At 53.3% G+C, this 20,534-nt stretch overlaps 4 protein-coding genes across 21 annotated transcripts; 1 reads left to right on the forward strand and 3 right to left on the reverse strand.

Moving 5' to 3' along the window:
• Window positions 1–566: 566 nt before the first annotated feature.
• EMC9 (ER membrane protein complex subunit 9) lies at window positions 567–2,740 on the forward strand. Its single transcript, XM_081047374.1, has 5 exons — window positions 567–1,046; window positions 1,193–1,269; window positions 2,095–2,164; window positions 2,253–2,347; window positions 2,503–2,740. Exons 1-5 carry the CDS (start codon window positions 849–851, stop codon window positions 2,681–2,683), a joined length of 621 nt encoding a protein of 206 aa, XP_080903500.1. The 5' UTR covers window positions 567–848; the 3' UTR covers window positions 2,684–2,740.
• On the reverse strand, window positions 2,732–6,351 carry PSME1 (proteasome activator subunit 1). 4 transcript variants are annotated; one of them, XM_081047371.1, is made up of 12 exons: window positions 5,976–6,351; window positions 5,323–5,408; window positions 4,717–4,749; window positions 4,513–4,575; window positions 4,283–4,393; window positions 4,149–4,194; window positions 3,936–4,033; window positions 3,613–3,681; window positions 3,461–3,528; window positions 3,299–3,353; window positions 3,137–3,223; window positions 2,732–2,960 (listed from the first exon to the last, which is right to left on the reverse strand). In XM_081047371.1, exons 1-12 carry the CDS (start codon window positions 6,019–6,021, stop codon window positions 2,880–2,882), a joined length of 843 nt encoding a protein of 280 aa, XP_080903497.1. In that variant the 5' UTR covers window positions 6,022–6,351; the 3' UTR covers window positions 2,732–2,879. The 4 variants fall into 4 exon arrangements, with proteins under 4 accessions (XP_080903497.1, XP_080903498.1, XP_080903496.1 ...); XM_081047372.1 differs by having other exon boundaries at window positions 5,791–6,040; XM_081047370.1 differs by having other exon boundaries at window positions 5,323–5,454; window positions 5,791–6,032.
• Window positions 6,352–6,628: 277 nt separating this feature from the next.
• FITM1 (fat storage inducing transmembrane protein 1) lies at window positions 6,629–10,500 on the reverse strand. Its single transcript, XM_081048094.1, has 2 exons — window positions 8,759–10,500; window positions 6,629–8,372 (listed from the first exon to the last, which is right to left on the reverse strand). The coding sequence occupies exons 1-2, from the start codon at window positions 9,022–9,024 to the stop codon at window positions 7,760–7,762; spliced, it is 879 nt and encodes a 292-aa protein (XP_080904220.1). The 5' UTR covers window positions 9,025–10,500; the 3' UTR covers window positions 6,629–7,759.
• A 1,224-nt stretch (window positions 10,501–11,724) lies between these two features.
• Window positions 11,725–19,660, reverse strand: DCAF11 (DDB1 and CUL4 associated factor 11). Of its 15 annotated transcripts, none has more exons than XM_081048083.1 (16): window positions 19,505–19,660; window positions 18,708–18,864; window positions 17,663–17,790; window positions 17,287–17,414; window positions 16,948–17,012; window positions 16,553–16,653; window positions 16,178–16,324; window positions 15,911–15,965; window positions 15,489–15,557; window positions 15,072–15,129; window positions 14,788–14,973; window positions 14,168–14,321; window positions 13,582–13,734; window positions 12,642–12,748; window positions 12,481–12,547; window positions 11,725–11,876 (listed from the first exon to the last, which is right to left on the reverse strand). In XM_081048083.1, coding segments are annotated over exons 2-16 (1,443 nt in total). In that variant the 5' UTR covers window positions 18,731–18,864; window positions 19,505–19,660; the 3' UTR covers window positions 11,725–11,874. The 15 variants fall into 15 exon arrangements, with proteins under 15 accessions (XP_080904209.1, XP_080904207.1, XP_080904215.1 ...); XM_081048081.1 differs by having other exon boundaries at window positions 18,708–19,047; XM_081048089.1 differs by having other exon boundaries at window positions 18,685–19,047.
• Between the last annotated feature and the right edge of the window lie 874 nt (window positions 19,661–20,534).

Raw genomic sequence — 20,534 nt, forward strand, 5'->3', positions numbered from 1 at the left:
GAGGGGAAAACTCCCAGGCATGATGATGAACGAAATTACACCACAGGACATTATGGGAAGGGTGGGTCTGTACATATATATATATTTTTTCTTTTTTGGGGGGGTCCTTTTTCCCCCTTCAGCCAATTTGCTGTCTTTATTTCTGCAGATATTACATTAAACAAGGCCATGGCTCATTACTAAGTAGCAGAGCCGGTCTAGAGTACAAATTCACCCCTTCGATAGTAGGAGCGAGGCGACCCGCTTGGTGCCCAAGTTTGAAGATCCACTGCTCCAGGACACCAGACTTCGGGCGCCTGCTCCACCCTGTAGTCTCTGCCGGGCCTTTGGGGGCGGGCGGCACAGGTAACAGAAGAATCCATGCTACAATCAAGAGCCGAAATCGGGTATCCTAGCCAATCAGCGAGCATACAGTTTTCTTTACAGTTGTGAGTTATTTCCAGTCCTTTGGAGACAAAGGCGGTACAAGGTTTGGACGCGGCCGGTGATAGGATAAAATGAGAATATCTAAGCCTATCAAAGGGCACCATGTGGGCGGGACTCCAGAAGCAAGACCTGCAAAGATTAGAGCAGCCTACTTTGAGTCCCCGAGACAAGCCTGTATCTGCGGCCGCCCTCTGGGGGCGGGCGGAGGTGGAGCTGGGTGCCGCAGCATGCAATCGGGACCGCCTGCGACCGGGCCTGGTGGGGGCCGGACTCTGGAGCCGAGGTCGCCTGGAACCGGCGGGCTGCCTTCGAGCAGTGTTAGCGTCACCACAGAACCTAAGTGAGAGGGCACGGGCAGGGCCAGGTAGGGCGCAAGGGCGCTGGAGGAAGCTTCGCAGACGCGAGCGGGAGTCCCGCTCGCCATGGGGGAGGTGGAGATCTCGGCCAGAGCCTACGTGAAAATGTGCCTGCACGCAGCTCGGTATCCGCATGCCGCGGTCAACGGGCTGTTGCTGGCGCCGGCGCCGGCGTCGGGAGAATGCCTGTGCCTCACCGACTGTGTGCCCCTGTTCCACAACCACCTGGCCCTGTCTGTCATGCTGGAGGTCGCCCTCAACCAGGTGCCGCCGCTGGACGCTCATCAACCTCCGCGAAACCCCCTAACGCCCCTAGCCCAAGCCCATCATCCCTGGCCTCCTGGCTGCAGTGCATACCCACAGGGCGGGCGGCACGATTTAGTTTACTGATGGCCCCTTTCCCACGGCAGGTGGATGTGTGGGGCGCGCAGGCCGGTCTGGTAGTGGCTGGGTATTACCATGCCAATGCAGCTCTGAAGGACCAGAGGTAAGTGAGGTAGCTAGAGGCAGAAGGCCAAGGGTTATTGGGTGAGGGTGGCTGGCGGGTCAAGAGAACTCCTCTTGGTCATTCCTTCCATCTTTCCTTAATGAAACGCTTAGGAGCAGGGACTGCACACCAGGCACAAGACTAGGTACTGAAGTGAGGAAATATAAAAATGCTCTGGAGGTGGGGAGGACACCTGTGTATCAATAAGAAAAGGCTGACACCTCCTTAAGCTGAAGTGCCCCTCAGCTGCTGAAAACACTGGTTGGAAGCCGAACCAGCAAAGGGAAATTTCTTTATATGCATGCAGAAAAAATTATCTACTTACATAATAACCATGTATCTAGATCAAATTATACATACTGTTTTGTAATTTGCTTTTCCCTCATTTAATAAATATCTGATATCTTTCCATCTCTACATCAAGATCTACTTTGCCCTAAAGCTATATAGTGTGAATAAGGATGTACCATTATTTATGCCTTATATTAAACATTGAGGTTGTTTCCAAATTTTTATTACAGACACTGTCCTATTGCTACAGTAACTTCTTTATATAGTGGAATTTCTTAGCATATGTGTAATATGAATTTGGATGGTTATGCCAAGAAGACCGCCTTTGATTTCCACTCTTACCAGCAGTGGCTGAGCACCTGTTCCCCACAGCACTCAAGCATCAAGCAGGCCTGACCCCCCTTCCCTGGCCCAGGTCAGCCACAGGAGAGGCAATCACTGCACCCATGTCTATGAGACCTGGGAGACACAGCTCAGATGGATGGGGGCTGCTCACAGCCCACTCCTCACACCTCTGATCTTCCCTCTACACAGCCCTGGGCCCCTGGCCTTGAAAATTGCTGGGCGGATTGCAGAATTCTTCCCTGATGCAGTACTTATTATGGTGAGGCTTGGGTTTGGAGGAGGGGGTTGGAAAGAAAGTAGGAAAGGGGATCCTTGAAGCCCTCACCTGCTCTTCCTGGTCCACGCAGTTGGATAATCAGAAACTGGTGCCTCAGTCTCATGTGCCCCCAGTCATCGTCCTGGAGAACCATGGTGCCCGTTGGGTCCCCAAGGACAAGAACCTGTGAGTGCCCCACTCCCTCTCTCCCTGGAAACCCAGGACACCTGGGCCTCCTGTTCTTGGTCCTGCCCAAAGGGTCATTCTCTAGACCTAACTTCTGTCGTGCGTCTGGCCCTACTGCCTGCTGAGTTTGACCTTCATGCGGGTTGTTATTTCAGAGTGATGTGGAGGGACTGGGAAGAGTCACGGCAAATGGTGGGAGCACTATTCGAAGGCCGGGCCTACCAGCACCTTGTGGACTTTGACTGCCATCTTGATGACATCCGGCAGGACTGGACCAACCAGCAGCTCAATACTCGAATCACCCAGTGGGTTGGTCCCTCCAATGGAAATGTCTGAACCAGGGCTGGGGTACGTGTGTCAAGATCCAATAAAGAGACTTGAGCTGATGGGTATTGTTACGACTATATTTATTGTGCCTGGGAGGCAAGGGGAGGGAGAAACCTCAACAGGTGGAAGGTGGGGCAAAGTCTGAAGTCCCCTGTCAAAGATAGGACGGTCTCTGCTGGATCCACCACAGTATGAGAGGAAGCTCTCAATAGATCATTCCCTTTGTTTCTCCCCTGGGTTTCTTGAGCTTCTCGAAGTTCTTCAGGATGATGTCATATAACACAGCCTACATGGCCAGGGAGGAGTGGGGATCAGCTGTAGGCCCCCGTGGCTCTGTGCCCCATTTCTAACCTTGTGATGCGACTGAACTTGGTCATCCATCACTCCCCGCTGCAGGGTCAGGGAGTGGGTGGCCTGAGAAAGCTGCCTCTACCCACCCTTGCCCCCCCCTTTTCTCCTCACATAAGCATTGCGGATCTCCATGACCATCAGCCGGATGTCCCGGTACTCTGCTTCATCCAGCTCGTGCACCAGCTGCCGATAATCACCCTGCAGGAGACCTGGCTCAGGCCCAACATCAGATCTATCCTTCCCCCCATGTACCCTGACCTGGGCCTCACCTACCACATGGGGCTGCTTGGCGGCTTTGGTCACGGCATCACCCCGCTCAGAGAAATACCTGTGGGAAGTAGAAAGGTGTGGAACAGGAGAAGGAGGAGAGAGCCCAGGCCTCTGTGCAAGCCAAAGGCCGTGTGTGCATGCAGGTATAGTTGGGCAGACACGCACTTGGAGATTTGAGTGTGGAAGCCTTCCAGCTTGGTGTGAAGGGCGGTCATCAGCTCAAACACCTTCTCCTGAGGAAAGAATGCAAGAGGTAAAGTGGAGAACAGCATGGACTAGAGACATAAGGAGGGCGGAGGAGAGGGCAGTGCTCTCACCTGAACAGCTACTCCAAAATTGTTTCCATCCTCAATTCGAGGTATCTGCAGCTGCAACCAGGTGGTGACCTGGGAGGAGAGAATGGCATCAAAGCCACATCAGCCCTCAACCCAATTCCCAGGTTCCCGTCCTTCCTTGCGTCCCCGCCCATAGTGGGTGTAGGTATGCCAGGTCCATCTTGAGCCCCAGGGCCTGGACTTCTGCCTTCATTTGCTGTGCCCTCTCCTGCTAAGACCTGGCAAGTGCCATGCCCTAACTGGCAGGGACCAAGGAAGACAAAGGGTTTGACCTAAAGCCTGGGGGTGGCAGTGGTAGGGCTCACCAGGTTAAGCTGCTCAATGACATCCTTGATCTCAGGTTTTAGGCGCTGCAGGAGGCTCACAATCTTTTCGTTGCAGTTCACTGGGCCACAGGGAGGACCTAGAGAGCGGACACTGGGTTAGGCACATGGCTGGGACTGCGGGAGGAGTGGGGAAGAGGAATCCTTCAGGAGCTCCTGGGAGGTGAGACTCATCCTTTGCCACCATAGTAGTACCTTTGTCTTCATCTTCCCCTTTCTTTTTTTCATCCTTGTCTTCCTTCTGCAGGGAAAGAGGGGCTCTTGGGAGTCAGGCCCAAGGCTGATATTCCCCATGGTTTGGTCCCTCCTCCCAGCTCTTCCCAGCTTGCCTCCTGCTGTTTCTTCCGCTCCTCCTTCTCTTTCTCTTTGACTGGATCAGGCACTGGGATGTCCAAAGGGGCTTTCAGATTGCTCAGATTGGCTTCATTGAGAGCTGGCTCCTGGTGCAGGGTAGGAGAAAGGCTGGAGGCCAGGGCATCTCTCTCACCTCCTCACTCACATGGCCCCTCAGACTCTCCCCTTGGCTCCTACTCTGTAGCTCCCTGTCCAGCCCCAGTACCTTTAAAAATGCATCCAACTCAGAAATCTTCTTGGGGAAGTAGCTCCCGAGCAGGCTCTCGGTCTGTGAGTGAGGAGAGGGTGGGGGAGGATGGAGGTCAGAATCCAATGCCTTTCTCAGGTAGTGAAGCAGGGCTGAAGCTGCCCAACAACGAAAGGCAGTGGGAGTTGGGTAGGGATGGGGTGCTGATGGGGCGGTTCTTACCTTGGTACACAGGTCTTCACGGAACACATCCACCTGTGGGATACAGGCAGCCCTTCAGATACTTGGCTTATGGCCAGTTCACATGAGGACCGTTCCCTTAGGAGTGTGTAGGGCCTGGCCTGGGGAAGGGTGGAGTGGATCCCCTTGGGGCGGGATTTGGGGGATGAGAACATTCTGGCGGTGAAGGGTTAGTGGTTCAAGTGAGATCAGATCCCTCGGGTCTCCTGGGCTGTGTAAGGAGAGCCTTCTGTGACTCGGGCTGGGACGGAGTGGGCCTCGGGGTCCTCCCCGTGAGATGGCAATGAGGTGACAAGGCAGGTTCCGCACCCAGTCTGTGTGTGGGCCCGGCCCCGGGCCAGCGGACTTCCCCTCCACGCTAGTTCTCCGCTTCACCTCACCCCGCTTCACCCCAGCCGCCTCTCCAATCCCGGCAGGCGGACCCCGCCGGTCTCCCTGAGGCTCGGGTGCTCCGGGCACGGAGGCTCACTTGGGCTCAATGACTGACCCCGACTCGCGTCTGGGGGGTAGGGGGCGGAAGAGTGACGCCCTCAGCCTTTCGGCGCCACGCCTCCCTACTGGGCCCTTCCTCGAACCCGCAGCGCTCACCTTGGCTTGGGCTTCAGGCTGGACCCTGAGCGTGGCCATGGCCGGGGCGGGGAGCCTAGCGCCGCACGAGGAGCGAGGAGTGGGCACTGGGAAGGGAAAGCGAAAGCAGCGCGCGTAATCCGCACGGCCTTCCTGGGCAGAGGGGAGTGGAGGCACCGGGGGAGGCGGGGACAGTCCAGACAGAGGAGAGGGGCGGGGGGGCGGAGGAAGGCCGCTCAGAAGGGGCTCCCTCTAGAGCTAGAGAGGAGGTACTCCTCCGCCCGCTCCGCCCACCCACCTTTCCATCCCACCTCGGCGGTGGACGCCCGCCTCCCGACGCCCCGCCTCCGCCTCCCTCTCCCCTCCCCGCCATGCTCCCGACGCCCCGCCTCCCCCTCCCCACCTCCTCGCCAACGACGGTCGCTCGACTCCCCGCCTACTGCCTCCGCCCACCCCGCCTCTTCCCTCCCCGCCCTGCTCTCCACGCACCGCCACCTCCTCCATCCTCTTTGCTCCTCTGCTGTCTTACGGCTCCAGGCGTTACTGCTTCCACTTCTCGCCGCCTCACTTCACAAGGCCCGACGTCTCCCGCCACCCAGCTCAGTGCCCGCCTTTGGACTCCCCGCCTCCCATCTCTCTCTGCCTTGTGACTGTCTACTGGCTCTCTTCTTCACCTGCTCGGCCTGGGACAGTGATAAGCCTTATCTGGCCCTCTTCCATCTTTCCTCAGCGGTGGATCAAGATCTGGTCTCCCTTCCCCGGCCCTGCCAGCCTGGGCTCCTGGCTCCACGGGCATCCAATGGCCATGCAGTGACATTCAGACGCTGGCACTACTCCAACCCAGGCCCCAGTCAGCTCTCTCCTAACCCTTGTGTGGACTCCATTGCTCTGTAGCCCGCTTTCCCCACAGCAGCAGGATCCCTCTCCTTGTTTATAACTCTTTCTCAGTTCTCAGTTGACCTTAGGATGAAATCCTCAGGGCTTTCCTGGCCCCTAAGGCCTGCCTGGACTACCTGACACCTGTTGCCATTCAACTTCACTCTCTACCGCTTTTGCCCCGTTTACTTTACACTTGTAAATACCTGGCTTTTCATTTGTTGTCGGTATCACTTTCATTCCTGCCCGTTTTAGGGCATTTGCCCTGGCTAACCCCTTTGCCTGACACACCCTGCCCCTGCCTTGTCACACCCTGACACACACCGCCCCTGCCTTGTCTGTCATTCCATTTTCAGTGCAAATGTCACTTCTTCAGAGAAAACTCCATCATTCTTTATAAAGTAGCTCCCTCTATTACAAAGCAGCCTGTTTTAGTAACTTCATAGCACTTAGCTCTGATATTAGTTTATTTTTTGAGGATAATGTGGTTTACACCAGCGTTGGCAAACTTTTTCTGTAAAAGGCCAGATAGTAAATATTTTAGGCTTTGTGCGCTATATATAGTGTCCGTAGCAACTACACTACTCAACTGTGCCATTGTAGCAGGTAAACAGTTATACCTAAATGAATTAGCATAGCTAGGTTCCAATAAAACTTTATGGGTGTAAATTTGAATTTCATGTAATTTTCAGACATCATGAAATGTTCTTTAATTTTTTTTTCAACCATTAAAAAAATGTAAGAACCATTCTTAGCAATCAGGCCATACAAAACATGGCCACAGGAGGGCTGTCTGTGCTTAGAGCACAGACAACAGACCCATAGTGCCCCAGGGTTTTAATCCTGACTGATAATTTACCAGCTGTGAACAAGTGACTTAACCTCTATGCCTTTTTGCAACCGTACAGTGGGGACACTACCAAGCCTACTTCATAGCGTTGTTGTGAGTGTTAAATGTGTTAAATTATATAAAGAACTTTAAGACAATTAGAATGTTGCCTGGCACGGAGTAAGCACAATGCAGTTTTTCTATTATTATTTGTGAATTTATCATCTGCCTCCCCCAGTAAACCATAAGCCCGCAAGCAGCAAAAACCCTGTCTCCCTTATTCACAAGGTCTGAAGCTATGTTTGGCTCAATAAACATCTGTTACATAAATGAGTACACATAGAGCCCTATGGGGAAGAAAGGGTAAGAAGGATCTCTGAGTAGGGTGCCTAGATAGACAGCTCCCTGAGGAAGGCGGAAGGGGATTCAGTGGAGCAGGTGGGGAAAAATGAATCAACCAGGCTGGAGACGGAGTGCTGCACAGCAGGAATGCTGCCCATACCTAAGTGCGTTGTTACCCAGCCCTAGCAGTGCCACTCCCTGACATCAGAGCCTCAGATAGCTGGAAGTCTGCAAGCACTAGAAGACTGAAAGGACAGCAGGAGACATGGCCATCAAGCATAAGGAAGGACATTCAAGGAATGGTTGAGGAACCCCAGCGACCATCAGCCTTTTTACCCTTTCCACCCTTTCCAGGTCCCCCACCAAATGATGAGAGGGGCCATAGCCAGGCCTAACGTGCCTTTATTTCTTTCAGTTATGCTTGCGGCTGGAGTGGGGGCGAGGGAAGAGCCCATGGCCGGGGCTCCCTGGAGACCAGGGCTGATGATACCAGCTGCCGTAGGTGAGGTACCAGGCAAAGGTGCCCACTGCAGCGCCCACCACTTTGTGAGTATACTGGTGGAAATAGATGACGGTACAGAGCAGCAAGAAGTTCCAGAGGCCCAGCAGCAGCACGTTGAGCAGGAAGACGAGGCGCAGGGGTGCACCAGCAGGCAGCCCATGGGCCAGGTACTTGGCGAACACCGCTGCTTCCTCAGCCATGAGCAGGCAGCAGAAGGTGAGCAGGAAGGTATGGGAGGAGACCGTGTAGCCCCGCCACTGGTGGCCGGCCGCCAGGCAGCTGCGTCGGTCGGGCAGCTCGTGAAGCAGCAGGCCCTGGGGCAGAGGCTCCAAGCAGGAGCCGGTCAGGTCCTCGATGAGCAGGAAGGCCCGGCCGGCCCCCCGCCACACAGCTGCCCCCACCACTAGCCGGCTAAGGTGCCGGGCAGTCACTGCTACGCGCCGTGTAGCGAGGAACACCACCAGCAACACGAAGCCCCCCAGGAAGGTGCATGTCCAGCCCCATGCCGAGTTCACAAACTTTCTGTGGGCAGAGAAGGGAGGCTAGTGAGACCCCGTAGCCCTATCTTTCCCCCCTGGTCTGTGTTCCCATCACTGCTCTGTTGCCAGTTCCATATTTCATCACTGGCTTTCTGGGTCCTGTGCCTTCTACCACACCACACCCGTGCACTTAAGCTTTGCCATCTCCTTAAAGACTCACTCAGCCTTCTATGGTCCATATTTCCTCTTCAGCCCTGCTCCTGACTTTCCCTGTACCCCCACAACGCTGTCCCCCTCCCCCTCCTGTGACCTTCTCCTCAACCTTCTAGCCTATTTTTAGTGCCTGGACTGGCAGGAGGACAGAAGCCTGGAGGGAGCTAGGATCCCAGAATGGAGGGAGCCGGCGCCCACAGCCTCGCGTGGACTCACATGTTGAAGAAGTTGCCGTGGCTGGCGAAGATAGTCCGAGGGTTGACATGGAACTGCAGAAGAGGCCCAAAGATGACCACTGCTGCCAACCATGCATGGTAGAGGCGCCGTAAGCAGGGACTGCCCAGGAGGCGAGCAGCCTGTTCACTCCCAAAGTACAGCAAGGCAGAGGCCACCCAGAGCAGCACCTTGACCAGGCAGCCCAGCAGTGCCCGGATTCGGGCCCCGGCCCCCAGCCCTGCCCCCACCACCGGCCCCCTCTCCATGTTCCCTCCCCTCCCCACTAACTGCTTGCTCTGCTGGGCAGCTGAGGAGGGGCTGATGGGGCCCCCCCTGCACAAGGACAGGCAGTGACAGGTGTGGCAGACACAGAGCAGAGCCCTGTTGGCAGCTGGTAGGCGGGGGAGAGGGGCGGGGGGCAGTAAGGGGCCAGGGTGGAGGGGTGCCACGTCAGCAGGGTCCCAGCCTTGGGTGTGTGTCCTTATTGCGGTCCGTGTCCTTTCCTGTTAGCCCTGTGTCCCCTTGGCTCTCTAGGTCTGTGTCCCAAGCTGTAACCATGGTCTAGTTCATGTCTCAGGGCCAGACCTACTGTTCTGGGTTGCCTTTGTCCATAGCCTGCTTGGGTCTGCCTGTCTGTTTGGTCAGCCAGTTAACCACACCCCACCCCAACTTTACTGTGTGTTTGCCCCACAGGGAGATCAGGGGTCAGGAACATAAAACTAACTAAATCTTGGAGGTCATTTAAAAAAATCTGTGTCTGCCTCATCATCATGGCCCAGCTTCTCTCCTCAGGTCTGAGCACAAGAGCTCACCACTGAGCCTGCAGCAAGATGGCCATGCACTGCATTGTTTCCAACTCGGGCCTGGGAGGCACGTCAGCAGGGTTATCCACTTTTCTGCACTGGGATCTCAGCGGCTTGGTGCAGCCCCAGCTTGTCTGGTCTGAGCTCTGAGGGGTTAGCTTGGGTCTAGGGCTGCTGTGTAAACCATGGTTGTGCAATGCACAAAACATCAGATCTAAAGGGGGCCCTTCTTTGGTATGTTTATTATGATGGCCAACAGATGAAATTCAAGTGTCCTGAAAAGCATATTATATGAGATGGTGATGGTCTAGGTTGGACTCTCAGAGCCCCCAAAATTAGGTTTACTCCTAGGTGATGGCGAAAGCAGGGTGGAGATCTAGATGAAAAATCCTCAGCCATCAAAACATAGGCTGAGACTTAATTCTCGGCCTGACAACGGGCTGGAGCCACAGTACGGAGAGCAACCTACCCAAGCGATGCCCTATTATTCAGTAACTGTTTTGCAGTCCCTTTTTGTCTTCCTCATTCCTCAAAATTGGTGGTGGGATTTCAGAGCACAGTGGAGGCCCGCGAAGTAGAGAAAGGAATGAACTTAAGGATACCTGAATTCTGGACCCAACTATGTGACTCTGGGAAAATCAACTCACTCTCTTTGGTCCTTAGTGCCCTCCTCTGCAAATTGGTCAAGATGGATTAATCAATCAGGTTCCTTCCAGATCCTGAAGCCCATCCTTCAGCCTAATTTCTGCTCCTGGACCCTATACATGGATACCTATAGAACTCTCATACATTTTTAAGTTGACAAAAAATTTTTCATTGTAATTTTAAATAGTTGCAATTTTTCATTGTAATTTTAAATAGTTGCAAAGGACATAGTTTCCAGTGTATTGTATATACTAACATTTCAAAAATAAAGCTATTTTTATCACTCTCTTAAATATATCCAATGGAATGTAAACACTAGTGATTATATACCTCACCATTACTAATTTTAAAAAATCTGATGAGATCTTAATAGTCAGAAATTGTATTTCCATTCTACTTCTCCCAAAGAACTTATCCTATGTTTTATGCTTCAGTTTTTTATTGATCACACTTCTCTGCAAAAAAAAGGATATAATTTGAAATTTAATTTTTAAACATTTCCAGTGTTCATAGGCCCTAAAAGTTAACATTTTTTTCTTCTGGATTAAATTTCATAATTGTTAGTAGTATAAAATATATTATTAGTACAACAAACATTTCACACATTTTGATAATAAATTGAAAGTGTATTGGAAATGCATCTCTTAATGAGAAGGCTAAGTGGTCCTTGGGCCTTGATTAAATGAGGGTTTGTGGACACCAATAATTTTAACTTGCTTCTAACTTGGGTGTCCTGGAGGTAATACAGGTTCTGGGTGAGATGGGTAGCATCTCTGGGGTGACGTGGCAGAAGGGAAATGAAAAGGGCCAGAGGAAAAGGAGATCTGGCCCGAATTTCACACGAGGCAGATCACTTGGAGCAAAGAGAACACGTTGTGGCCCGAGGAACTGGACAATTCATTTTTTAAAAACTACCTTTTTTGCTATGAAATAGGTACTCCTTTTACCCTTTGCTGTGTATTTCAGAATCCCTGGAGGTGTTTATTCCTCGTTTGAAAACTGCCTTGGAGATAATGAAATGTTGTGGGGAAAAGATGGATCGGAGCTGGATGTGAACCTTAGATCCCCCACTGACCATACCGTCGGTCTGCTCCGGGGCACACTGCCTGACCTCTGCATGTCTCCACTTCCTCACCGGTGGCTGTGAGGGTGAAGCACCCAGATGGGGCCTGGCATCAGTGCCCACCAGGTTCCCTCTGGCTCTGGGCCACTTCTTCCTGTACACTGCACCAGCTCCAGGGCCAGCCCCAGAGCAGGGCTGATGTGGGTGTGCTCATCTGTATTGTGCTTATTTCCTGCTACCTTGTTTTCTATTTGCTGGCAAATTTCTGAGGTCGGTGAGAGAATGCCTACTGAAAAGCTCAGTTAACAAATGATTTTGCTATTTCTCTTCATCTTGGGGCATCAAAAGGGTGTTTTCTCCCATAAAGGTGCATATCTGAAGGCTTTGTTGAAACTGTTCCTTGAAGTGAGAGGATAAAGACCCCAGACAGGAAAAAGAGAGAGAGAGACACTGAGCCAGGTTCCCACAGAGTTTATTGAGGGAGCCAAAGCCAGCGAGAGGACAAAGGAGTCCTGCTTCAACATCCCTCTCTGACGTGGCTGGCCTCCGGCAAGATGGGACACTCTGGGAGCGGAGCCACATGGAGCCTCTCACACCACAGCCTGTCCTACACCAAAGACCCAGACACAGGAGAGAGGACACAATTCCCATCCCAGGAGGGTGCTGAGGACACACCTTCTCCATCCCACCCTCCCCTAAAGGGCTAGCGCTCTAGCCATCAGGATCTCTGGCAGAAAGGCCAGGATGCCCGACCCTCTGATTGGCCAGTCTAATCTTGGGCAATGGGCCTGGCTGATAGCTCAGTTCAGACCCACCCCAGACATCTACTCTGGAAGCTAACACCTAACATCCAAACATGATTAAAAACACTCAGGACAGTTCTCCTGATGACAAAGGCCACACCCCAGACAATGGGAAGCTTGCCAGAACCTGGCCAGAGATAGAGACCCAAGCCGGGCGTGGGCATGTGAGGCAATCCAGGGGGAGGATCGTCTAGGGCTCCGTTGGGGCCTGGAAGCCTGGGCTTCTGTTTCTCCCCACTGAATGCCCATGATTTCCCAAAGATCCTCCAGAAGGGAGAAAGAGAGGAGAAGGCAGAGAGCTTAACAAGAGGCTCAGCCATGTATGGGCCGGAGGTCAGATCTACTGGGGCGAGGAAAAGGCTGTAGATGGGTGGGGCACTGAGGCAGGGGCGCTGGGGTGCTCCTCACACTCTGGCATGTCGTCCTGGAAGTACTCAGCCTGGCGGTACTGCCACAGACGCAAGTTCCCGTCCCACTGCAGGGCAGAAGGTGGCAAGTAGTCAGGAGGTGCTGCCCCCTCCCAGGTACGAGTCCCAGACGTACTGGCCCCCTCACCCTCGCAACCTCACCGAACTGCTGACAATCTTCTCCTCAAAGGGGTGCCAACTGACATCACGCACACAGGCCTTGTGGTTGGTCAGCTTCTTCACAATGTGGCCGTTCAGGAGGTTGTACACTGTCCAGGAAAGGCCAGAGTGGAGAGGGGCCACCTCAGGACCTTCTAGCCACCCCTTGTCTCTCCCTGAGCAGCACCACTTACCTGCCTCTCTGGCAACTTCCCACTTTCCCAGGGGAGCAAAGTCCACAGCAGAGGATGGGGTTATTTCTCAGTTTCTTTTCCCTTTCCCTACCTCAGGTTGAGGGTATAGTTTAGCAGAGTATGTGTATCTGTGGCCCTCAGCTAAATTTCACAAGGTCTACAGTTAATAAAATGCAATGTGACTTTGAAGGTTTTAGCAGCAATTTTCTAAAAAGCTCACAAGATCTGGAAGGCACCGTAAATGTGAACAATGGGGATGTCCAGACACCCACGTGGACCTGCTGTTCCTTATCTGGATGGGGTGTACCTTTCTCTCTTTCTGGATGGGTCTCCATCTGAGTGCACTGTCAGGTTCCTTATAGCTGTAGCTGTGCTTGTACATTCCTCCCGCTTTAGTGGCTGTATGTCCTTTACTACTTGCTGCTGTCTTTTGGTGTCATTCTTTTTTACCTCTGTTCCCTCCTACCTTTCATCTGTAATCTCTTTCCTTGACTGGCTACAAAACAGAACAGAGTATATTTTTGGTAATCTATTATATTTACTGACTAGAATTCTATGTTCCTTGTCTTAATTTAAAATGCTGATGAATAGAATGTTTTCTGTTTGTTAAGCCTCCCGTGTTCCAAGCTAAATTAAATTCCACTTGTAGTTGTCACTGGGTTTCTTAAGGTGGTCACTGGGAATTATAGATAGAATGCCAGAGAAACATTCCTGCTCTTCCCGAGGTCCCATTCTTACACTATCCTTACCGACCACTTTGCCAGTGGAGCAGCCGCTGTAGATGAACTGCTGGCCAGTGCTATGGGTGGGGGAGAATCGGCAGCGGATGAGGGTGTGCAGCACCCCATGGCCCCGGTAAGTCATCAAGGAGCTGTCCCCTGGGAGCTTCAGCTTCCGCCAGGCTGGGTGGGGGTACAGGGAGAGCCCTAGGTTAGGGAATCTGGATTCTCCCAAATCCCCAGTCCTTCCCAAAGACCGATGCTCACAGACAATCATCGTTCCAGTCCCCAACTGGTGGCTCTTTCCCCACCTAACAGTCAGCTGATATTCACTAATATGGCTCTGCTGGGTGTTAAGACACTGAAATACTTTTATATTGGTTAGTTCTGAGTGATCCCCAGCTCCCAACCCTGGGAACCCCTGGCTCTCTCCATGGTTCAGCAAACAAAGAGCTAATGCCGGGCGAGGAGGAGTAGGGGGAGGGCTTCTAGACTCAGCTCCAGGCTACAGCCACATTTACTGTGTCCGTGACGGGCCTCTCCAGGGCTTAAATATTTTAACCACCACCGCTGACTCTTCACTCTCCAGATCTCAGGCTCTACCCTCCACTCTCACCTTTTTTGGGCACCTGCTGCCAGCGGTAGTCCCAGTTTTGCTGTGTGGCAGCCTGGCGTGAGGCTTCCATGCCTTCCCGACTGGAGAAACGTCGGATATCCCAGAGCTTGATCGTCTGGTCTTTGGAGTTGGAGATGAGATAGCGGGCATCCCCCTGTGAACCCCAAGATGGTAACGAAGTGTCAGAGCTTGCAAACGCCCACACCGTCTGTCCAGCTTCCCCCTCCAGTTGAGGGGTATGAACTCTAGTCCTCTGACTCTGTTGGCTCTTTCCTCATCCAGGCGGGCTCACACCGGTTTTCTAACGCCACATCCTACTCCCTCGCTGGGTTTCCCCTTCTTTGTCTAGTGCGCTGGCTGGGCCTCCTCGTCTACCCTGGACTAACTCTCTTCTACTTTTCTTGTGCAGAAAGCCCTGCCCCGTTCCACTGGTACCCATCGGTGGTGGGTACTGATGGCTCTCATGTTTTCTGGCTTAAGCCCCTTCTTTCCACTCCAGGTCTTACCAACGTTGGCTAATACGGACCCTGGCAAGTTCCCACACCAGTCCACTTTGGTACCCTCTCCTGGACAACCAGAACCTTAGTAGCCTGGCCATGCAGTACTACCTCCCTGCCCACCTTGCTGTCAATAAAGGTGATGCCATCCTGGTGTCCGGCCAGTGCACCCACGGGCTTGGGGTCATCTTCCCGCATGGTACGTCGATCCCACACTTTGCAGATGGCATCGTCACCCCCAGAGAACAGGATTTGGGAGCTTATGTCAGCAAAGGCCACCGCATTCACATCATCCTCATGGGACTCAATCTAGGGGAGAAGGAGGCCAGGATACCTTGGACCTCAATCTGGGTCTTCCAATAGGCCAAGGACCAGGACGCAAAGGCTCTAATTCTCAGAAGCAATACCTGAAGGGTGCGCCGGTTCTGTTCTCGATCAAAGACATACAGGCAGCCATCATTGGCCCTGAAAGGGAAGGGATAAAGGGTATCCTGGAGCCAGGCCTGAGAGGACCAATGCTTGCGTGCTCTGGAGAGTCCTTGTTGTAAAGTCCTGCTGAGGGGCAAGCCCTCGTCTCTTCTTATATAGGAGCTGGGAGAGACTTAGCTGTGTTTGCAAGGTTTCAGACCTCCCATCTCATGCTGGAGAAATGGTGAACAAATGCGAAGCAAGTCGTAAACCTTGACCTTGGAGAAGGGCCGGCTGGCTGTTCTCCACAGCTGCCTGGGTAGGGGTATTCAGTGTACTCTCTGTAACAGCAGAGCTGGTCTCCGGGAGGACTCCTGTCTCATTAACTGAGGGCGACATCCCCCACAAGAACTCACCCTCCTAGCACTTCTCGTCCATCTGAGGAGACAGCAATGGAGAAGACAGCAAAGCGACGTTCATCTGGCCTGAAAAGAGCAAAGGAGGAGCTGGGTTAGGTGGACTTCCCTTCAGCCTTTGTTAATCCACATAGACTCTGATAATGGTTGTAAGGCACACTTCTCTGGGGAAAAGAAGTCCTGCCAACACGTGCTAGAATGTGGATTGCCTCAGGGGGAACCAGAAATAATCCTGCAACCATCTATTTTACCCTGGTCCTCTGCTGACAGGATGGGTGGGTCCCTCCCAGGAATCCACACAGAGAAACTTGCAACCAATGTACTTTTCCCTCTAAGCAGGAGTTCCAGTTCAAGAGGTGTGCTCCTGGAGAGCCTTCTTTGAGAAGTTTCTGATGGGTCTGACCAGGAAGGGAAGCCAGTACCTTAGATCCAGGGCAGTGTGTGTGTCTCCCTCCCCGTAGATGTTGCAGATATGAACTAAGAGAAGCAAGAGAAACAAGAATCTTTCAGGGCTGGAGGAAGGTGGGTGGAAGTGAAGCTAGGCAGGAGACAGAGCAAAGAACCTGGATGTCAGACCCTGGGAGTGATCTTTCCAGGAGAAGGTGCGGAGTCCTGGCAAAGAGGAGATGGGCGTTTGGAGACCTCAGGTCCCAGGCTGGAGACACTATGGCGGTCTGGGGCATACTCACTATAATCAGACCAGCTGGAGTATAGGAAGTGGTTCCCGTCAGGGGTGAAGGCCACATCCAGGACGCTCCAGCCTACATCCCGGGCCTTGATGCTCTTGAATTTATGAAAGCGGCCATACCGGCAGTCATACAATCGGATTGTCTGGTCTGTGCAAGTGAGGACCAGGAAGAATTAGGAAACGCTCTCCTTGAAACCTCCCCAGATCAGACCTCTCTCATTCAGTGTCTCTGGGATGTTCCCTTGATCATGGGAATGTGCTCTGACTAAACATCCCTCAAGTCAGGGTCTGAGCTGCTGGGCCTGGGCCTTTCTAGCCTCAGTCAGAAGGACCGTTCCTTATACCAGGGCAGTATGTAAGACCAGGGTCTAGTTACCTTGGCAAGCAGACATGAAGATTTGACCATCTTTGCTGTAGATTCCACAGAAAGCCTTCTGAGAGTAGGTATCAGTGAAGCCCAGATCATTGGGCAAGAAGCTGGGGGAGCAGAGGGAAAATGAGGGTAAGGGGAGCTCAGGATGAGGAGTATAAACAGTTAGCAGAATCCTAATAGAGCTGGATGTGAGAACAAGGGCATCCTTCCCTTTTGGCTTTGGCACAATCCCCTTTCTTTCTCATTCATTCTATTATCCACTCAATTTCTATACTTTGTTTACTCTCAAAGCTTCAACCCCACTTACACTAAACTTAATATCCCTGAGGCTCTTCTAACATCTATCCCTTCAAAGTTTATCTGGCGCTTAGGGTCTCTCCACCAAGCCCCATACTCACTGAGACATCACTCGAGACTGTTCTCCAAGGGAGAAGCTTCCCCGGTGGCAGAGGCCCCGTTCTCTCTAAAGGAAGGGATTGGGGAATGTTGCTCGCAGAAACACAGGGCCACTTCAGCCACACCAAGACCCCGCCTCCAAGGTTACTGCTCTTGCTACAGAAATAGGCACCACATATAGGATGTCCCACCAAACGCCAATGCAGGACGGCTAAGAATTCTCCAGCGCCAGCACTTGAGGCTTCTCTGGAAAGTTTCCTTCTGTCTTCTCTGGGGCTGGCAGAGCTTCTGCCTACCTTGATCGGCCTGCTGCCAGGCTGATGGGAGGTGGAGAGGCCTACCTTGTACAACATTTGAGGAAAGCTGTGCTCTCGGGCTGCCCGCCTAAGCCCCAGCCGCCCTGTGGCCAATTCCACTTGCGTCTTGATCTCATTGCATTCCAGCTCCCGGGTGTCAGGGGTTGTATCCACTGTGAGGACGAAGGGGAAGCTGCATCCGAGGTCTTCCAGCCCCAGAGGACACTTAGAACAGTGCTCAAGCCCGCTCAATGTGGCTGAATATACTGGGTCTGCACGGACTCCCTCATTCCCTGAACTGCCACATGTTCTTCCAATTTAACCATTTTTCTTTGTCAAAATTAAAAAAAAAAAAAGGAAAAGAAAGGTTTCCTAATGAAAGTCCTCTGATGTTAGGGTCTTAGTCTGCCTATCCTCTTACCTGGTGGGTTGTACCGGTCCCCGAGACGACCATCCCAGGCACTGTCATGCTCTTCCTCCGAGTCCGAGAGGGCCTGGATTAGTTGTAAATTTGCGGCACCTCCTCCCTGCACCAACCTCACTTGGCCTCTGTGGAGAAACCCCCCATGATAAAGGGGGAGGATCCCTTCCCCAAAGCAACCAAATTCAGAATCAACGGCTAACCAGCTGTTAAATCACCTGGTACTCAAACCATCATACTGTCCCTATTTTGAGGTCTGAGGATGACTAGACCTTGGCTGTTGTTTTCAACTTCCTATAAGACACAGTAGGAAATTAATTCTCCCTCGTACAGCAGTGACGAGAACCCCAGCATCGCATGGAGGTTGAGAGACCGAAGTTGACTTTCCAGAGGACTGAAAATTCTGAGAGCATTTCCTTCTGAGCCTCTGCCTGAGGAGTCCAGCACAGAACACAGTATTCTGAAGGGATCCCCAAGTTTGTCTTATCCCCAAGAAGCCACAGTTAAGAAACATAGCCAGTTTCGCCCCTTACCAGTCAACTCCTGGTGGTCCCTTCCTTCAAAGCAATCTTTCCTCCAGCACAGGGTTAGTTAGGTTAATTTCCACTTGTTTTTCAAGTAAGTCCACATGGCCTCATATTGCACGTAATTCACTGCACAAAGGCTCAACACCCACTTCCCCATCTCTTCTCTTCACCCCTTTTCAACCAGGGCCCCTCCCCCCCTTTTTCACTTACTGGGAAAACAGATTACATTTGTGTGGTCCTAGCTAGAGGGCTTCCCTTGGACAGTCCCCTCAAACACAAGAGTGAGGCATCCTGGTGACCCTCCCCAGGCTAGAACCACTCTTACTGGGGACGGAGCCGAGGGCTGTGCGTGTCCAGCACAAAAGGCTGTTCAGCTCAAACCAAACAGCCGTGCTGGGCTAATCCCATTCCCTATCCTCTGTAACTTCCCTGCCTCGAGTGCGGATCAAGGGACTGCGGTGGCGCCCGCTGGGGACACACCAGAGAGTAAGTTACCTGCGGAGGAGATAGGCCAGTACCTGGGCCAGATCCACATCTTCATCCTCCTCTTCCTCTTCCTCACTCCGACGCAGGCCGGCCCCTCTCCGGGGCAAGCCCTCGGAGGGGTCTCCGGACCCAGCTCCTGCACTGCTGCTGTTCCGTGATCCCATCTTCTGGTCACAGCATCCTTACGTCCTGTGCAGGGACTCCTGTCACCTCCTTGGGCTTGGTGAAAGCAAAGCCTGCTCTAGAAATACTAGGGTCTCCGGAGACAGGGGTAGCTGTCTCTAGGAGGCTGACCCTTCCTAGAGACAGAGATCCCTTCTCTTTAGCCTGTGACAAGTTCCAAGGCTTCGGGAATGCAAACTTTCCCCAATCCTGTGAAGCAAAACAAGCAGAGTGAAGCTTTTGGCACGACCCTAGCTCACCAATGAGAATCCTTTGAAAAGGAATTTCTCACTTTTCTACCTCAAACTCACCCATCTAAGTCCCTGGGGGGGGGTGGATTCCCAGGTAACCTCTCTGGCCGACCAATCAAAACCCCTCGAAGAAGAAAGCGCCTCATTAGCCTATCTCATCTAACCAATAAGAAGCCTTAGGACTCAGAGACCCCCCCCCAACGCCCCCCTTACCGACCAATCAGAGTACTCCCTTGCGAAAGCCGGCAGCAGCGACAACCAATGACGTTAGAATTCGGCCTAACACCCTCTCCTTCCTTGCCTCACGCCCACGTGGTGTGCCGGGGGTGTGTACGCCTAGGTGGGGAGGCCAGGAAGAGGCCGAGAAGCCCCTCCCACTGAAACCGGCGGTTACCGCCCCGCGCGAGACCACCCACCAGCCAGGAGCGGTCGCAGGACCCGCAGTGGCGCAAAGCCTTGTTTACACCGACTGCCGCCGCCGCGTCGGCCAACCGCGCCTCCGTCACGCGCCTCCTTCGTCACTCATCTCCCGGCTTCCCTGCCGGCGGACTGCGACGTCACACGACGCCCCTAACGGCCCCGCCCCCTTGGCCCGCTAACTGGACAGCTGAACGCAGTGATTGATAGGTGGGTGGGAGAAAGTGCGTGAGGGGTGTGAGGGGAGGAGAAAGCGCGCAACCCAGGAAGGGCGTCGCTCTCGTTGGGAGTAAGTGGGGAATCCGCTGCTTCCAGGGTGTGGGCGGGGCTTACAGAAGAAGTTGGTTCGCTACGGAGAGCTGTCTTAGCAAGGGGTACAATTTGCTGTCGGTCCATAAAATTCATTTGGCTTTGCATTTTTCAGACGATCTCTTAAGAGCCTCCTTTTTCATCCCATTTTTCCCTCACCGGGGTCCAGCCTTCCTCTTTTCCCTGGCTGCATCTTCAGTCGGCCCTGCCCTAAGCTTCGCCGGCGCCTTCAGGGTAGGTTCACGTCATAGGTGGGGCCCAGGCCTCCACACCCTCCCTTCCGGGTTTAGCTTCCGGAAGCCCCGTTCTTGTGGGGACCGCCCTTTCTAGACCTCCCCTTAGCCGCTCTGACGACTTTTTAGATGACCCCTGGCTTCCCTCTGTGGTCTTTGCAGACGCTCCCTAACACATTCTCCGGTCTCTACGGGCCTTTCCGGTTCCTTGAGTTCCGCTTAGACGCCCCGTTGGCCCTCGGGGATTTATAGACCTTCCCTAGACCTTCTGTCCTTGCGGTGTCTCTCGGTCCCGGCCACCGACTACGGTGTGCACGTACTCCGCCTCCTACCCCCCGCCCTGGGTTTATGAGTAACCCGGCCGAGTCCAAGGCCGGGCCTTACCACATCTCGGGATCCTCGCCCAGCCTGAGGCGCGGGGGCGGCGGGGCGGCGGTGCGGGTCGAGTCACCTCGCCGAGCCCGGCGCCAAGGCCCGGGGTTCAAGC

This window comes from Rhinolophus hipposideros (assembly GCF_964194185.1).
Source record: "Rhinolophus hipposideros genome assembly, chromosome: 5".
NCBI classification, from domain to species: Eukaryota; Metazoa; Chordata; class Mammalia; order Chiroptera; family Rhinolophidae; genus Rhinolophus; species Rhinolophus hipposideros.

Coding starts and splice junctions, on each gene's coding strand:
- EMC9 (XM_081047374.1), top strand. CDS start 849: ATGGGGGAGGTGGAGATCTCGGCCAGAGCCTACGTGAAAATGTGCCTG. Junction 1,047..1,192: donor TGGAGGTCGCCCTCAACCAG/GTGCCGCCGCTG, acceptor TTCCCACGGCAG/GTGGATGTGTGGGGCGCGCA. Junction 2,348..2,502: donor GTCCCCAAGGACAAGAACCT/GTGAGTGCCCCA, acceptor TTGTTATTTCAG/AGTGATGTGGAGGGACTGGG.
- PSME1 (XM_081047370.1), bottom strand. Junction 4,750..5,322: donor AGCCTGAAGCCCAAGCCAAG/GTGAGCGCTGCG, acceptor TGTATCCCACAG/GTGGATGTGTTCCGTGAAGA. Junction 4,195..4,282: donor AGCGGAAGAAACAGCAGGAG/GCAAGCTGGGAA, acceptor CTTTCCCTGCAG/AAGGAAGACAAGGATGAAAA.
- FITM1 (XM_081048094.1), bottom strand. CDS start 9,024: ATGGAGAGGGGGCCGGTGGTGGGGGCAGGGCTGGGGGCCGGGGCCCGA. Junction 8,373..8,758: donor CACGGCAACTTCTTCAACAT/GTGAGTCCACGC, acceptor CTCTGCCCACAG/AAAGTTTGTGAACTCGGCAT.
- DCAF11 (XM_081048077.1), bottom strand. CDS start 18,839: ATGGGATCACGGAACAGCAGCAGTGCAGGAGCTGGGTCCGGAGACCCC. Junction 16,325..16,552: donor CTTCATGTCTGCTTGCCAAG/GTAACTAGACCC, acceptor TCACTTGCACAG/ACCAGACAATCCGATTGTAT. Junction 15,558..15,910: donor CACACTGCCCTGGATCTAAG/GTACTGGCTTCC, acceptor TGCTCTTTTCAG/GCCAGATGAACGTCGCTTTG.